We start from the raw sequence: 18,385 nt of genomic DNA on the forward strand, positions 1-18,385 counted from the left end.
CACAGGGGGATGTAGTGAGACGGCTGAACATTTACAGGAAGTCAAAAACAACCATGAACAAATAAAAAAGAAAAAGCCTACATAGTAGTTATTCATAGGGATTTGCAGAAGTTATAACAAAGTTTCCTTGTCCTCTGGTATGAGTTAGATCATTTACAGACAGAACAGATTGAGATATATAATCATAATCATTATTGGGATAGTCCCAAAGCTTCTTTAATCATTATTGTGAAAACAAAATGACTTTTTTTTGCAGTAATAGCCCATCTATTATACCAGACTTCAGTCCAGGCACTAGACGGGCCTGTACGCTCACTTGCCAACTAAAGAAGGAAGTTGTTGGCCCTTTAAGACATTTGGATGTCCTGACAGAGTGGTGATATGCACAGATTCAAAACCTGTCTTGGAAAGTATACAGTCAACAAAAGCTGTAAGGCAAGATCTAATCATTGAACTGTACTATAGCTTGCTAAGACTGCACAGAGAGGGTATAGATATACTATTCTGTTGGGTTCCAGCACACGAGGGGGTGAAAGGAAATGAGTTTGCAGATAAACTATCAAAAAGTTCCTTGCAAAAGGAAATAACAGTACCAGTTCTACTTGGTAAGGAGAAGGAAAAGCGGTGATTAAAAGGAAAGGAGTGGAGATATGGTACAAAAGATGGGAGGAGAACCAGAGAGGAAGGAGATATTTCAGAATACAAAAGTCAGTCATAACAAAGAAATATAAAGAAAGGAACAGAAGGGAAGAAATCATCATAACAAGACTCAGACTGGATCACACAGGTCTTAATGGCACTTTGGCTTTAATGGGGAAAAGGAACAGTGACAAGTGTGGGGATTGTGGTGATAAAGAAAATGTGCAGCATATCCTAATTCATGTAAAAAGTATGAAGCTGAAAGAAAAAGATCAGAGAGGAGGGACGGGATTGGGATTTGATGTGGATACTGGGAACAGAGGGTGAGGGGGTTGAAGGCACCAGAAAGGCAGGAAGTCACTATTAATGTTCTTAAGAGACACAGAGTAACAGTCACGAGTAAAATGACATGATGTTACACACTCTTGTACAGTAGGTGGCGGTATGCACATTAGAGCTGGTTACGATCCACCAGAAACTGAGAGAAGAAGAAGAAGACATCTGGATGTTGTGATTGGTTGAGCCGGGTTGAACCCGTACTGTTGCAGGAAGCAGGCATCCCTGCTTCATTAGCTACGAGTTCCAACCGGAATACTAACAGATAATTATAAGCATTTTCAAAGGTATACAAGTACAACTTGTCTGTTCCGTGTTCTGCTGTACGGGAAGATAGTAAGATAGTCCATACATGTATATGACACGTTGTTGTGCTGTTTAGCAAAGCGAACTGTGCTAGCGTCAGCGAGGAGCGCCAAGTTTGAACTGTGAGTTAACAGCTAGCTGACATTAAGAGCTAGCTAACGGTAGTCTAACTTTGGTTGTGATAGGAAGTTCACGTTTGCCTCAGTAAATTCAATGTTTCCTTTAAAGTTAACTCAGACTAAATGTTCCTGCTGTCTGTTTAGCTAACTGTCATTGCAGGCTGTGGACACAGTAATATAGCGTTAGCTGTGTTAACTGTGGAGAACTTAAAACGCTGACCACAATTTAACCTGACTTTATTTAGTATTATTATGACGACCGTTCCTCGCTCAGTTAGCTGAATGATTTGATAGCTCTGATGTGATGTATGCTGGCTAACTAAAGACCTTTTCTAACAGATGATTCGAAGACCCCGAACAACTACTGCCAAAGTGGTAGAGAACAGAGATCTGGACTCCGACTTGTGAGTGATTTTCATTCATGTTCTGCTCTGACAACAGACTGTAGTAATCTAGTAATCAGACTGTTAGGGGGCTTCAGCCCCTAATGACAATTAGAGGCTGAACACTCCAGTATTAATAAACTCATCTAGTGGCTGCTTTTAAAATGTCCTCTGGACATGTGTGTGTTCACAAAGATTCATTGAACTGGCATCACACAGTGGAACAGCAATGCTTTTTTTTCTCACCAATTCCTTTGATTTTTACTTTTATTTTTTATATATTTTTATATGAAATTATGATTTCAGATTCAGATATGCCATTATTCCACATTTGTTTTTGTGTATTTGCATATATGTATAATTGTATGTATGCAGGCTACGCTATGTGTCTCCTAGTTTTTTTAGAGACTCTTGTGACAGTTCAGATGTGAGGTGTGCTTGAGCACCCCTAAAAGGAGTCTAAAATCACCACTGACTGGAACAACAGCATATTGGTGTTCAGGGTCACAGGTGCACATTGAGGTCTATCTTCACTGTTTTTGACAAACACACGTTTACCCACATTATGAGACTATGTAAATAAGAATATGTAATCCAATAGAAACACTAGCCTGTGTTTATAATGTTGGAGGAGAGCAGGTAAACCCAAGGAAAACAGAAATCACCAGAAACTAAATCCTATTCTAGTATTAGAATTTTCAGATTTTCCTTTTTGTCTGTCATCAGGTCCTTTTCCCAGACGGCGAGTAGTGATGAGGAGGATAATGAGGAATGGAGGCCAACAGAGCCAAAGCCAAAAGCCCCCAGCAAGGCAGCCAGAGCCCCTGCAGCAGCCGGGGAGAAGAAAGCAGCTGCCAAGAGAACTGCTAAACCGAAGGAGCCAAAAGCACCCAAACAACCTAAAGCTCCTAAAGTGCCTAAAGTTCCTAAACCAAGGGCACCACCCAAACCTGCAGCAGAGCAAAAAACACAGGCCCGTAAAGTCCCAAAGAGTCCTGGTGCACCAGGGTTGGCTGGAAGAAAGAGGAAAAATATTGATGAAGGCAAAAAGGATGATAAGGTTGGAGAAGACAAAGGAGGAAAACAAATGGACTGTCCAGAGGGAGAGACGGCCAAAGAGAGTGGACCAAGTATCAGAACAAAGGAGGAGGTAAGTCTGACAGCCATCTTAGTCAGAGTACATCTGCTAGGGTGACCAGATCCCAACAAACCAAATGTGGGACAAAGGGTGTGTTTGTGTGGGACAATGTGGGACAATGTGGGACACGTTAACAAGGCTGAGAGGTAGTCTACAATTTTGATATAATGTCTTATCTAACTCAAAGGGACTGTTTGTAACTTCTTACACGTATAAATCATTGTGGGTCGGTGTCCCATGCGCGCTCGTGTGTGTCTACGCTGTTCAGACTCAGACTCCAACACAAACTACACAGAAGCACCAAAGCCTCTTGGTTGTATCTAGTGAAGCCCGTCTGTTAAACAGTGTTGGCCGCGGTCGGAGGACGCGGGGGAGACCATAGCTTTGGTCTCCAGGACCGGAGTCTCTGCTGTACTTTGCTCCTCTGCCTGCTCGCCTTCACTCACACACCACGCTCGTTCTTGCTCTATCGCTCCACTCTCACGTGCATGCGCGCACACTCCACACTGTAGAAGAGTTAGTTTAGCTCTGAGAATATCTAGTGAATGTACAGTGGATGTTTGTGCAGAAATAACTGCTGCAGCTCCTCCAGACCAACAGAGGTTTCCCGTGTCTTGTGAAGTGACGGGGCTCCGCAGAGAGAAACGTCTCCGACCAAAACTCCGGTGTCTCCCCTGTTCCCTCCGGCCGCGGTCGGGAGGCTGAGGCAGGAAAAGCCAACACTAGGATCAGCATTGATTCATGGAGAGACCTTCGTCTGGTCAGCTAACATTACTGCCAAGCAGCTGAAATATAGAGTGATATTGTGCTTTTAGCGGACGTGTGTCGCCTCACTGTTTTGAGCGATGCTCGTTCATGTCTATGTAGAGCGAGCACAAGGAACAGGACGCTAACTTTCATTGACTTACCGGCCACAGGTTTTGATGTTAACAAGACATTTCTGACTCTTATAAATAGTCCCTTTTAAATAATAAACATTTATTTTCTCCCCCTTATCTTGTAACATCTCTATGCTTTGTCCGATTGCATTCATAGATCGGCACATCTCTTTTTGATCCGCAAGTATCTTGTGAGAATCACGTGAACTGTGTCGCTTCATGTCGTATTACCCCGTGTGCCATTGAAAAATAACTGGGAAATTTCACCAAAAACTCTGAAAATCGCCTTCCACTGGCTTATAAATACTTGTAAGTAGTTTCACAGTCTTTTTTTATACCTGCTCTTTCTGTTCTTTGTGGTAGTTTCCATCATATTCCTCCTAAATCTGCATAGCTTGTGACTTTGCGATGACTCGCAATATTCTCCGTTGGGCATAGCGTAGCAAAGACGGTGAAATGTAAACCTGTACTTGACCCACGTGTGCGCAGTTTGACAGCAAACACAGCCCCGTGATGACAGCCTTCCCTGCTTTCTTCACAGCTATTGGATAAAAGCCAGATTTAAAAAAAGACGTCTGTCTTGCAGCGGTTTGACTTCTGAAAACTAGAGCCAATGAAAATGTGGGACATCGTCTCAATATGTGGGCTGTGGGACAAGGGATAAAAATGCTGTGTAGTCCCTCGTAAAGTGGGACACCTGATCACCCTAACACACATGCAAAAGAAGATGTTGGCAATTATTATAACCACAGGTTTTTTTAGTGTAATTTACATAACGCTGATTTATGACTGAATTTAGAATATCTCTGTGTTCCTGAACAGTGCGCACAAATTGCTGCATGTGGAACGGTCAATTGAACAAACCAGTTACTTTCGTTGAGTTGTCATTCTCTTTGCAACACCTTATAAAAACGGCAAAGCTCTCATTTGTGTATGGCTGATGTTAACCTTCTAACAAAGTACATATCCCATCACTTATTATTCATTTTTAATCTTTTTCTGTCTCTTGTTTTTTCTTGTAGAGGGTGTCATTTATCGTGTCAGACGCCCATCAGGCAGGCGAGGGGTCGTCACTAGCTGGGCTTCAAGCAAAGAAAGAGGAAGTGAAGGAGGAGGATTTCACATTTGATGAGCCCTGTCAAAAGAAGCAGAAGATCAATGGTGCCTACGTGGGACAACCAAATGCTTTACCATCATCAGAAGGACATGCTCTGAAGAATGAACTCAATATGAACTGGGACTTGATGGAGGTATTGAAGGGTTTGTTGGTGTGTTTTATGGGTGGGGAAGTGTTACCTGGGTCCAATGGACTAACATTTTTTTTCAGTTTATTGAAAAGTTAATAATTGGTGGTCATATGAGCAGTGTCTTACTGCCTACTTATTTGTGTATATAGATGTACTGTTTGAATATCTGTGGGTGTCTTTCCCCTCAGCTGCTGGCCACCCTGACATGTGTGGAGCGATGGGTGTGCGCAAACATCATCGGGCTGCTTCGTGAGGAGAACACAGTGCCGTTCATGGTGCGCTACCGCAAAGAGATGATTAACCACATGGAAGCCGATGCTGTCCGAGACGTCCAGCTGGTGTACGAGGAGTTATGGTAGGCGAATGAAATGTCTTAAAGGGTAACCTTCTGTATTTTTCAATCTCCCATGTTTTTGTAAGTGACTAATGGGGACAACAATTTTTGAAACTGGTACAGTATTGAGGGAAAACGCTGTAACCAGCAGCCACGAAAATGAACTGCGAGGGCAAGGGAGCAGAGTAAATGTGACGTTACGTCCTCTAAAAGTGCTTGTTTTTGCCAATGACAGGCTCAGATTGTTATTATAAAGCGTCTGACAACATTATGGAAAGAACCCTACAGAGAAATAAAATGTATTTTTTTAACCTTTTGCTTGATCCGGTCTGTTTGTTAGGAGAAGGAGAAGTATACAGTATACAGAAGTATCTGTATACTCTGGCTCAAATAAATACGGGTGACCATTGAATTTAAAACCTCATCCACATTGTGAAAATCATCTAAATATTTAGCCATGACATTGAAAATCTTTTAGATAACACTAAGCTACGCTTTCTGTACTCCGACACAACAAACTCTGCTCGGCTGGCACTCTCATTTTCCACCGTGGATGTTTTCCACTATTCCCCCGTTGTCTTCCGGCAACACGTCACCTCCCCAGATTTCAGAACCAGACTTCTCCTTGAGTGTGACTCTTTCCATAATGTCAGACACTTATAATAATAATCAGAGCCTGTCATGGCAAAAACAAGCACTTTCAATGGATGTAAATGACGAGTTAGTTTAGCTCTGAGAATATCTAGTGAATGTACAGTGGAAGTTTGTGCAGAAATAAATGCTGCAGCTCCTCCAGATCAACAGAGGTTTCCCGTGTCGTTTCCTGCTGCTGAGTGAATAGACGGGGCTCCGGAGTGAGTAACGCTGTCGTCTCCGACCAAAACTCCATGGTCTCCCCTGTTCCTTCTGACCGCGGTCAGGAGGCTGAAGCAGGAAAGCACAGTGTCAGCAGTGATTCATGGAGAAACCTTTGTCTGGTCAGCTAACATTACTGCCAAGCAGCTGAAATATAGAGTGATATTGTGGTTTTAGCTGATGTGTGTCGCCTCACTGTTTTGAGCGATGCTTGTTCATGTCTACGTAGAGCGAGCACAAGCGTGAGCAACAGGACGCTGACTTTCGTTGACTTAACGGCCACAGGTGTCGCTGTTAACAAGCATTTCTGATTCTTACAAACAGTCCCTTTAAATTAAACAAAAAAACAATACACCTCATTACCCACTCATATTCTCACTAGCACTCATTAAATGCATGCAGAGGCACATTTAGATTCAGAGTTTCATATATACAGCTGTAACCATTAAATGTTGTAAGTTAGTATTAGTCAATAACTAATATTTCAAAATACACCAGTCTTACAAAAGTCTAATTAATTCAACAAGCCAGCACTTTCTTATGTGAGCTGAGCAGGATTGGGTTAATTTCCAGACAGCATATTTAACATTGGCCACTAGATGGTGCTAGTGGTCAAGCTTTGAGGCCTGAAACACTATCAACTGTGTGATTGTTTTACTTGAGCACGTGTATGTGTGTGTTGTAAGTTTTGCACTGTATATATAATCTGTTTTTCCATTTCTTTTTGTATATTTGTGTATGTGCGTGTGTTGCTTCAGCTCTCTAGCCAAGAAGACCCAGTCTGTGATTCAGACCCTGAAGAGGGACGGGGTTTTGACAGCTGAGCTGGAACAAAACCTGAGGAGCTGCCGATCAGCTGATGAACTGGATCATGTGGTCAGAATCACATTTTTTTCTTCATTTAAATGTGATTTGGGGATGTAATTGTTGGTTGCAGTATTATTTATTATATACAATTGAATGTGGCTCTTACACCCCCTCATTTCCAATCATCTCAGTCCAGTGCTTCTGTCTTTGTCTGTAGTATTCTCCCTATAAGAAAGGCAGTAAGCTGACGAAGGCTCGCAGGGCCAAAGCACTCGGCCTTGAGGAGGCCACCTCTGTACTCATTGACGCACCGCACACTCTGGATTTAAGGACATGGGTAAAACCTGGTACTGAGGGTAAGACATTGACACATACACACAAAATGAGGAGTTTTTTAGATATTAAATTAAACATAGTTTAGTAGCACTGAAGGTAGAGCATTATGTAGCATTATGCTTGGACAAGAACCCTTGGACATATTGACCTTTTCTTGTGCCACAGTCATGAAGAGAATATTTTCTACATAATAGATCACGTTTGGAGAAATTACTGACGCTAGTTATTTATTATGGACATATTTTGAGCCGTTGAGGATATTACATGAATTAGGGGCATGTACCTAATGGTCACTGATTGGGCTGGACAATTTTCAGCTTTGATTCAAATGGTTAAAATGTACAGATTCAGACATATGCATATTTATCCGCACCATAAACATATACAATCATCACATTTAAATTGGGAAAAATGTAACAACGCATTGTTGAAATTATATTTTCTCTTACCGGTTTATAGAGCTCATTAAAGGGGACATATCATGCTCATTTTCAGGTTCATACTTGTATTTTGGGTTTCTACTAGAACATGTTTACATGCTTTAGTGTTTTAAAAAAAACTTTATTTTCCTCATACTGTCTGCTTGGATAAACCTGTATTCACCCTCTGTCTGAAACACTCCGTTTTAGCGCATTTCAATGGAATTGCAACAGAATTGTGTTGCTAGGCAACAGCTTGGGTCCATGTTTACTTCCTGTCAGCTGATGTCATTCACATACACTGCAACAGGAAATAAACTGGGACACATTTTAGAATGTTTACGTTGAAAACTGTGAAATGATCTAAATATTGCAGATTTGTCACATCACAAATGGACAGAAATCCTGACGGCTTGTTTCAAAAGCTCAGTTTCTGAATACAGGCTGTGCGTATTTCTCTGTGAATAAAGTGTTTTGATACTTTCACAGTATTTATATAGAACTTAAACCTGCTTTATAATATAAAAGCCATGGAAATATCACTTTTTACAATATGGGACCTTTAAAGGTCCACAAGTGGACTGTTTTTAAGTACACGATGCATGTATTTTTTTGTGTGTCAGGTCTGTCATCGGTGGAAGAAGTGGCTACAGGTGTGGAGCATATCTTGGCTGATATGATCGCCAAAGACCCTGAGACACTCGCCTACGTGAAAACATTGTGAGGACGTATCCACATGCACACAACATTTCACATTTTCTGTGACGTTTGATTTTAATTTCCACAGTGGTCTGTGTTACATTAATATTGACCAGAGTATATTTTACCCACTGCATTTCTAATGATACAGTGCCGTCTTCTACTCATTCCCTCTGTGTTTCCCTCTTGCTGTGTCAGGTGTGACAAAAGCTTTGTGACCATGCAGTCCGCTGTGTCCAAGTCGGCACTAAAGGAAAAAGAGCAGGAGAAGTCTGTCCAAGGCCCTCATAAACCAGGGCCCCAGCACAACAAAAACAAGGACATCGACAAGTTCCACCTCTACGTCGACTTCACCTGCAACATCAACCGCATCCAGCCTCATCAGGTAGCAAGACAGACCATTTATGGTCCCTCCTTTCCTTCTTTCCTTCCTTCCTGGAGTAGTGCAGTGGTCTGCAGGATAGTTTGAAGATTTTGGTACTCACACGTTGGCATTTCACGATATCACTACAATTTTGTAATAGCACGGGAACAGTTGGGTATTTATTGTCTATCTGAAGAGTTAGCCCTGATATTCTTGTCATAAATGTTTCTCCCAACGCTCTGGCTATTGCTACCTATACCTTCAAAATAAATACCCCAGCCTTTACGGTATAACTAAGGGAACGAATAATAACACAGCTTTAACCCTTTACCATTCCGCCCTCTTTTTTTAAGAGGGGTAGGGGTGGGGGATGTTCAGGGAGAGATAAAAAATCAAGAGTATATGCCACATAGAAGTGAAGATTAATTTGAGCTGCAGCTCAGCACTGTGTCAAGTTGTTCTAGTTAAAAATGAATAAATGAATGAATTAAAATAACTTGTAAAAGTGTATAAGAGCTAAAACATTATGATAGAAGTATATGACGGCCATCCCCATGCTCTATTATGTCTCCTAAATTGTTGCAGCAATTTTTGGGTTGATACCATTTGTTACACAGATTCTGTGCTAAATTTATCCATTTTTTACCACTGGAGAATTGATCAAAATGACCAATAATCCCTCCAAAATACCACATTAAGACACCAAGACCTTGAGGAGCACCATAGAAAAAGCCATGCTGTGATTTGGGATCAAAAACTTTTGACATTTGAAGTTTTCTGCAAGAATTGCATTTTTCGGTGATGGGATGGCGAGAGCTTCTGTACTGGAAACTGCTCAGAAACCCCCTTATTGTCAATCTAGCTAGGAAAGCCATCCATCCTCTGAATGCTCTAGGTCTCTAGTTTGATCCATCCATCCTCTGAATGCTCTAGGTCTCTAGTCTGATCCATCCGTCCTCTGTATGCTCTAGGTCTCTAGTCTGATCCATTCATCCTCTGAATGCTCTAGGTCTCTAGTTTGATCCATCCATCCTCTGAATGCTTTAGGTCACTAGTCTGATCCATCCATCCTCTGAATGCTCTAGGTCTCTAGTTTGTGGCTGTAAAGTTTCATGAGGCTGTGATTATCCTAGAGGTCACCACAGGTCATTTTATAAAGTGAAGTCACGTTTCAAAAAATGGTCTCACCACAATGAAATGGCTCCTAATGGGGACTAACATCATCATATATTAATACAACTTGGCTCATTGGATTGATAAGAGTCTGAGCTTTCCAGCCATTCTCAATTTATGTAATTCCAAAACTGTTTAGGGACCCCAATATGCAGAAATATTCAAACACACCATTTTAAAATAGGCGAAAATAACACATTTGTACTGCATTCAAAAAACTGCATGATTGCATGATTTTTGCCCCAAACGGCATGTGATCATCATAAAGTGTGCATCTCTGTAAAGGGGGGACTCATGTGTACCCATAGAACCCATTTACATTCACATAACTTGAGGTCAGAGGTCAAGGGACCTCTTTGAAAATGGCTATGCCAGTTTTTCATCTCCAAAATTTAGTGTAACTTCGTAGCGTTATTTAGCCACCTTCCTGACAAGCTAGCATAGCATGAATGGTAACAATGGATTCCTTAGGTTTTCTCAGGTACTCTCTAGCTTGAAAACTGAGCCCACTACAACCTCTGAAAGACAGAATAGCAGCCGGGCCCGCTTGTGGGCGGTTCGAACACTTGAAAAACGAATTATTGAAATAACGGTATGCTGGACCATCTAAAAGTCATTTACACCTGTATCCTGTGTTTTGCCTTGACTGATGCACGCACGCACGCACGCACGCACGCACGAACGCACGCACGCACGCACACACACACACACACAAACAAATGTAATTTCTGTCTGCTTCACGTGTGCCGCTTCTGAATGCTAGCCATGTCAGTCGCAGTTAGCTGTGCCTCCCATATTTCCCCCTCCTGTGCCCTGCTCTGCCCCCCCCCCCCCCCACCCCCCGGTCCCTCTAGTGACTAGTGGGTTACTCAGAGTTGGTCCCGGGCCTCATGTGTCACCACAGCTTCCATCAGCCGCTGCCTCTCTGCCACACCACACTCTCTGGCAACCGCGCTCTGCCCTACAGTCATACAATCACATAAACATACATCCATGTGCACACACTTTCTCTCACACAAGCACACCCTGCAAGTCCCCTCATTCTCTCCTCTTAACATATGTGACATGTCCCCTGCCGACATGCCATTGGATTAGGAGGCTTTGATTGACAGGCGCTCTCCTGTAGTGACAGCTACTGCTGCTGGGCCCACAGGCAGACGGACGGAAGGATGGGGAGAGGGAGAGGGGGTGGTAAAGGGAGGGAGAGAATGAACAGATGAGCGACGTTGAGGTGCGTCCGTCACTTATCCCTCTTGCCTTGCTCTGATCTGCCTCCCTCTCTCTTTTTCCCCCCCATCTCCTCTCCCGTGTATGAGAGGCCTTTAATTCGATGACTCGCCTTTGCCATGGAGCGTTAATCCACGGGCTGCCGTGACCCTGCTAGCTGTCGGATTCCGGCTAAAATGAACCTTTTCTAGCCGCGAAGGGGGAGCAGGTGGGAGATGTGTTTTGACAGGAGGCATGCGTGTGTGAGCACACACTTGCCTGTTTGCTTTAGCACATTTTGTTAAGCCCCAGCTCTGGTGGTCGGGGCATTTTAGGAAAGGAGCGATCAAAAGGTTTTAGAGATGGTCCAGTGAACATGCAAGTTCACCCGGAGATAGAAAATAACACACTGCGGTGACAGGCAAAACAAGTTAGTTAAGAAATTACATCCTTAATATTTAAGTTTACTTGGAATGATGCAGGAAAGAAAATCTGAATTAAGGTATTGGTTTTAATTGAGTAGACTAACATATAAAAGTACAAATATGTTATACAGTATAAAGCCAGAGGTAAGACCAAAGAAGGATGAAATATGGACATTCAGTGCCTTATTGTCTGCTTCAAATGCACTTTGGAATTAAAAAGTAATATTCATTTTCAGTTAAACTGACAATTATTTACTCTTTGATTAATTGTTTGGTCTATAAAATACTTTGTGATGTCATCAAATTGAATTGTTTTGTCCAAACAACTGTCTAAAATCCCAAAGACATTTATCATTTAATTTAAATTTTACAATCACATAAGACAGAGAAAAGCTTCTCACAATGAGGAGCTGGAACGTTTTGCCTTTTTGTTTGGAAAATGACTGAAACGATGAATCAATTTGATTATCAAAATAGCTGTCAATTAATTTTCTGTCGATCAATTAATCGATTCATTCATTTCATTTCAGCCCTAAAATAGCATTTTCTATTATGGAGTGTTATGGAATATAATAAGTCCCCCCCCGATGTATGCCTTTTATAAAATGTTACAACTGTTTCATACATTCTCTAAAGTTAGTGTATACGAAGCTGTGGTAATCAGTATGTCTTAAAGCCATTTGACATATCTAGCTGAGATGCTTAGCTCAGATTGAATTCTGTCAGATTTGATTTGAGGTCTTCTTCGGAGGGTACTCATTGACCTCATAGCTATTAGCAGCCGGTACGCTCTTGAGTATGCCAGGGCGGATTTGTTGAATGTGCAGCGGGCTATTTTTAATGCGTTTTGCGTTGTGATCAAATGGTAGTTTAGCGCTCCAGTGTGGGGCTCGCCTGCAGAGGAGCTTGGGTAAATGGAAATGTTTTATCAATTAAACACTCCTTTTTGATGGACAGGTGGAGAAAAACAAGTTTATTTGCACTCACATGTAAAACAAACACTTATTGTTTTGTGTTTGTTTGTATTGGTTAATGCTTTGAAAGATTATTCTGTATTATTTCTTGTGGTACACTGGTGCGATATTATATAACTTCTGAGAATACATAGACAAAACATAGTAGTTCTATTTTTTTACACATCATATTAACAGTGACCTCTTTTCCATTTCAAGAATAAGGCCCCCACCCAAAAATTTACATATTTGTGTCATAGATAGTTAGAACTATTCTAATTAGTGCTTTCTGGTTTGTTTAATCCCTTCTGCCTTCTTTTTTGTACTTTTGGTAATATTACATATTTACAACTGCGATAATGAGATAAATAATAAATAGGGCTGTCAAAGTTATGAAAAGTTACCGTGATAATAACGCTTTAATGCAAATTTGTTTTAACGTCACTAATTTCATTAACACAACTTGCGTTTTTAAGGTTGTAGCGGGCTCAGTTTTAAAGCTAGAATGACGTGAAGATGGTGAATATACTGGTATCATTTGAAATTAAAAAACCTAAGGAATCCATCGGTACCAACCATGTCATACTAGCCTGTCACGAAGGAGGTTAAATAACACTGCAAAATTGAGCAAAATTTTGGCGAGGAAAAACTGTCGTGGCCATTTTCAAAGGGGTCCTTTGACCTCTGACCTCAAGATATGTGAGTGAAAATGGGTTCTATGGGTACCCACGAGTCTCCCCTTTACAGACATGCCCACTTTATGATAATCACATGCAGTTTGGGGCAAGTCATAGTCAAGTCAGCACACTGACACACTGACAGCTGTTGTTGCCTGTTGGGCTGCAGTTTGTCATGTTATGATTTGAGCATATTTTTAATGCTAAATGCAGTACCTGTGAGGGTTTCTGGACAATATCTGTCATTGTTTTGTGTTGTTAATTGATTTCCAATAATAAACATATACATACATTTGCATAAAGCAGCATATTTGCCCACTCCCATGATGACACGAGTATTAAATACTTGACAAATCTCCCTTTAAGGTGCATTTTGAACAGACAAATAATGTGAGATTAATTTGCGATTAATCGCGTTTAACTATGGACAATCATGCGATTAATCATGATTAAATATTTTAATCGATCGACAGCCCCAATAATACATTTTAAACTATGAAGTACAGTAAGTACTAATTGAGATGCTTTTCCTCTCTCTCCTTCCTCATTCTGAGATGAATTTTGTTGTTCCATGAACGGCCGTCAGCCCCCGTGCTGTGTTGTGTTTGTTTTTGGATAGAATAAGAGAGTGTAAAAGGGACAGAAGGAGTACAGAGTTCTCCCTGAGCAGCCAGTATGTATGTGTAAAAAGACCAGTGTATCATGCTGGGCCGTGATCCCTTGTGGTGACTTATCCTCATTGATATTTAGAGAGTCAATATTGATCTGGAACTGTGCTGTCTAAAGAAAAATATTCACTAAATCTAGCTTACATTCCATATGATCCACCAGTTCTAATTGAATTGTTTAAGAGGAAACATTATACGCTCATTTTCCCTTTTGTTTGTAACGCTCTTCCAAAAGTAGCCTACAGCTAAGCCGTTACTTTTGTTTTAGGAATATAACGTGTTCTGCTGACAGCTTTGTTCAACTCTTATCATACAGTGTGTCCCATGTGTGTCAGCATCCAGGTCAAAAAGTGTGCTGGGAATCTCTGTGTGTGTGTGTGTGTGTGTGTGTGTGTGTGTGTGTGTGTGTATCTGTTTGTTTATCCTTGATATGTCGGATGGATGGATGTGTTGATGATAGTATTCCTCTAAAGGAAGGGTGAGAGAGAGAAGGAGACAGATAGAGAGAGGACCGTCGTTGGATCCCTTGGGGGGCTGGTGGTGCAAGGATGAAGGGACATCGTCTTGTCAGGGTTTGGCCAGTACTTGGCCACATGTCACTCCTGGCCCATCTAACACGCAAACACACGCTTCTCACTCTGTCTCACATCACCCTTCCTCTCGGATCACCCTCCGTCTCCCACCAGTGACCTAACCCAGGCAGAAACTGAGAGACGTACGGACAGACTAGAGGTTATTTATCATCAGCGAGGACGGTGGCCGGCTACCAAGGAAAACAGAGCAAGGACACACACAACTGTTGGAGACAGCCAAATGTTTTGAATTTTGGTGGGGCAGAGTTGCATTCACCACTGTTAGGGTTTGGCAACAAGGCAAAGAGAAGATTCAATTTGAGTTTTTTGGTAGTTAAAAATTACAGGATGCTGGGAAGCACAACATCGGATTGTGGATTTGCAGCAGTGCTCATCTGTATTGCTTGTTTATTGCTCTTGTGTGTTTATCCTGTAGGCAACAGATGGAAGGATGGGCTTTGCAAATGTTCAATATCTGGTACATAGAACCTACATAATTATAATTACAAAGATACTTTTAATCGTCTTTTATCCGTGCATCATAGCATTGTGTATGATGGTCACATTTTTAAGGTATTGTGAAAACAACAGTTCATTTTCTGGTCTGAGACTTTTAACTAGGGCTGTCAGTCAATTAAAATATTTAATCACATAATTCATTTTTTGATCTGTTCAAAATGTACCTTAAAGGGAGATTTGTCAAGTATTTAATACTCTCATCAACATGGGAGTGGACAAATATGCTGCTTTATGCAAATGTATGTATATATTTATTTCTGGAAATCAGTTAACACAAAACAATGATAAATATTGTCCAGAAACCCTCACAGGTACTGCATCTAGCATAAATAAATATGCTCAAATCATAGCATGGCAAGCTATGACTTGCCCCAAACTGCATGTGATTATCATAAAGTGGGCATGTCTGTAAAGGGAGACTCGTGGGTACCCATAGAACCCATTTACATTCACATATGTTGAGGTCAGAGGTCAAGGGACCCCTTTGAAAATGAACATGCCAGTTTTTCCTTGCCAAAATTTAGCGTAACATGGTAACGTCATTTAGCCTCCCCCTCAACAAGCTACTGTGACATGGTTGGTACTAACGGAATCCTTAGGTTTTTTTCTAGTTTCATATCAATCAAATCAAATCAATTTATTTTTGTATAGCCTCAAATCACAACAGAAGTTATCTCAAGACGCTTTATATGTAGAGCAGGTCTATGACCGTACACCATAGTTTTGAGACCCAACAGGATCCACCAAGCGCACTGTGGCCAGGAAAAACTCCCCGATTACTGGGAAGAAACCTGGAGCAGAACCGGGCGCAGGGCGGGCGGCCATCTGCCGAGACCGGCTGGGGGGATAGATAGATAGAGTGAGAGAGAGAGAGAGAGAGAGAGAGAGATATAGAAGCAGCCACAATAGCAGTCTAGCAGCTGTAATAACTAATACAAGTAGGGCTGATAACACAAAACCAATAGTGGTGGATGGAAAGAGTGATAATACAACTATCGGAAAGCCAGCACTGTCCAGCATCTGTCCTCAGTACGTCCATGTGTATTGGTGTGGGACGTCCCTGCGATCGATGCCCGTGCATTGGTTCCTGCAGCATCAGCATGCTTGCTGGGAGCTCTTGATGTCTTTGGCAGTGATTGAGAAGTGTTATTCTCCAGGCTGCCACATTGTCATTAGGTGTTGGAAATCCCTCGTTAGCATTGGTAGTCCCTCGTACAGACGTAGTTAATTAGGGATGGTAGCAGTTGGTGTCAAGCAGGCACTGACGCGGCAGCAGATGCAGCCACAATACCGGAGACCACCAAGATCCAGGTGAAACCCTGCTCCAAGTGTACCCATGCTCCAGGTATAACCTCGCTCCCTGGTGTGATCCCGCTCCAGGTATGACCTCACTCCAGGTGTGACCCCGCTCCACGGTTAGCTGCGAGACAAGGAGGCACAAGGACTCCCGGGAAGGAATGAAGTTAGTAACAACATGGACATGGGACATGAGTATATACAGAAGGAGAGGGGAGCTCAGTGTGTCATAGGAAGTTCCTTATGACAGTGTGTCATAGGAAGTCCCCCGGCAGTCTATGCCTATAGCAGCTTAAGTATAAGCGTTATCAAAGAGGAAAGTCTTTAGCCTACTCTTAAATGTAGAGACGGTGTCTGCCTCCCGGACTGAAACTGGGAGCTGGTTCCAGAGAAGAGGAGCTTGATAGCTGAAGGCTCTGGCTCCCATTCTACGTTTGGAGACTCTAGGAACCTCAAGTAACCCTGCATTCTGTGAGCGCAGTGCTCTAGTGGGGTAGTAGGGTACTATGAGCTCTTTAAGATATGATGGGGCCTGACCGTTTAGCGCTTTGTAGGTGAGGAGGACGATTTTAAAATCTATTCTAGATTTTACAGGCAGCCAGTGCAGAGAAGCTAATACAGGCGTAATATGATCTCTTTTTCTAGTTCTTGTCAGTACACGTGCTGCAGCATTCTGGATCAACTGGAGAGTCTTAAGAGACTTATTGGAGCAGCCTGATACTATCTTTATATCATGTTTATAGCTTATTTGTAATTTGTAAATTGTACATTTTTATTATTTTATTCTAACGTTTTTATCTATTCTTTTATCTATTCTTTTGTTTTTATCCATTCTTTTGTTATTATATTATACTGTTTGTCTCGCACCAAAAATGCCAAAGAAAATTCCTAGTGTATACCTCTTACACCTGGCAATAAACACCATTCTGATTCTGATTCTGATTCTGATTCTGATTCTGATAATAAGGAATTGCAGTAATCGAGTCTAGAGGTAACAAATGCATGGACTAATTTTTCTGCATCATTTTGACACAGGATGTGTCTGATCTTCGCAATGTTACGTAGATGAAAGAAGGCAGTCCGTGAGGTTTGTTTTATGTGAGAGTTAAAGGACATATCCTGGTCGAAGACAACTCCCAGATTCCTTACGGTGGTGCTGGAGGCCAGGGCAATGCCATCTAAAGTAACTATATCATTAGATAATTTGTTTCGGAGGTGCTCAGGGCCTAGTACAATAACTTCAGTTTTGTCTGAGTTTAACATCAGGAAATTGCAGGTCATCCAGGTTTTTATGTCCTTAAGGCATGCTTGAAGTTTAGTTAACTGGTTTGTTTCGTCTGGCTTGATTGATAGATATAATTGAGTATCATCTGCATAACAATGAAAGTTTATGGAGTGTTTTCTAATAACATTGCCTAAGGGAAGCATATATAAGGTAAATAGAATTGGTCCAAGTACAGAACCCTGTGGAACTCCGTGACTAACTTTGGCGTACATGGAGGACTCATCGTTGACATGTACAAACTGAGATCGATCTGATAAATAGGACTTAAACCAACTTAGTGCAGTTCCTATGATGTCAATATCTTCACTTTTCACTCACGCTTTAAATCTGAGCCCGCTAAGTTGCGTCAATGCGTTAATGTAATTAGTGGCGTTTAAACAAATTTGCATTATCGCGTCATTGTGGCGTTAACTTTGACAGCCCTGCTTTTAACTGGTGCCATTTGTTGTGCGTGCTAGGTGTAGGAAATGTAGGAATCACGTAATGACTGTATGTCGCTCTTCATGACTGTATGTCATTCTTCATGACGCAAAATTATGTTAAAAAAGATCAGAAACTGAGAGCACAGATTTAGCAAGGCAGTTTTGTATTTACTACTTTACTTTCACTCGTGGGCTCTCCCAGATGTTTAGAGAATTCAGAAAGAAGTGTTTTGCTTCCTTCCTTTAACGGCATGTTAAACTTCAGTGCTTTGATGAAGATTGTTTGAGAAATCCCATCACAGTCGGTGCTTCAGCCCTGGGCAGAAACA

The 18,385-nt window shown here is 41.6% G+C and overlaps 1 protein-coding gene across 3 annotated transcripts in view; it reads left to right on the forward strand.

Moving 5' to 3' along the window:
- Nucleotides 1-1,118: 1,118 nt before the first annotated feature.
- The window catches only part of srbd1 (S1 RNA binding domain 1), a 98,212-nt gene continuing 80,945 nt past the window's right edge, over nt 1,119-18,385 (forward strand). The window contains exons 1-9 of one of the 3 annotated variants that reach the window (XM_074645272.1): nt 1,119-1,262; nt 1,740-1,804; nt 2,510-2,933; nt 4,822-5,049; nt 5,235-5,401; nt 6,994-7,111; nt 7,260-7,398; nt 8,421-8,517; nt 8,695-8,881. In XM_074645272.1, coding sequence (XP_074501373.1) covers nt 1,740-1,804; nt 2,510-2,933; nt 4,822-5,049; nt 5,235-5,401; nt 6,994-7,111; nt 7,260-7,398; nt 8,421-8,517; nt 8,695-8,881 — 1,425 coding nt within the window. In that variant the 5' untranslated portion in view covers nt 1,119-1,262. Of the gene's footprint in view, nt 1,404-1,739; nt 1,805-2,509; nt 2,934-4,821; nt 5,050-5,234; nt 5,402-6,993; nt 7,112-7,259; nt 7,399-8,420; nt 8,518-8,694; nt 8,882-18,385 lie in introns of all 3 variants that reach the window. The other 2 variants (XM_074645274.1, XM_074645273.1) reach the window with 2 other exon arrangements.

The sequence above is a fragment of the Sebastes fasciatus genome, chromosome 9 (genome assembly GCF_043250625.1).
Source record: "Sebastes fasciatus isolate fSebFas1 chromosome 9, fSebFas1.pri, whole genome shotgun sequence".
NCBI classification, from domain to species: domain Eukaryota; kingdom Metazoa; phylum Chordata; class Actinopteri; order Perciformes; family Sebastidae; genus Sebastes; species Sebastes fasciatus.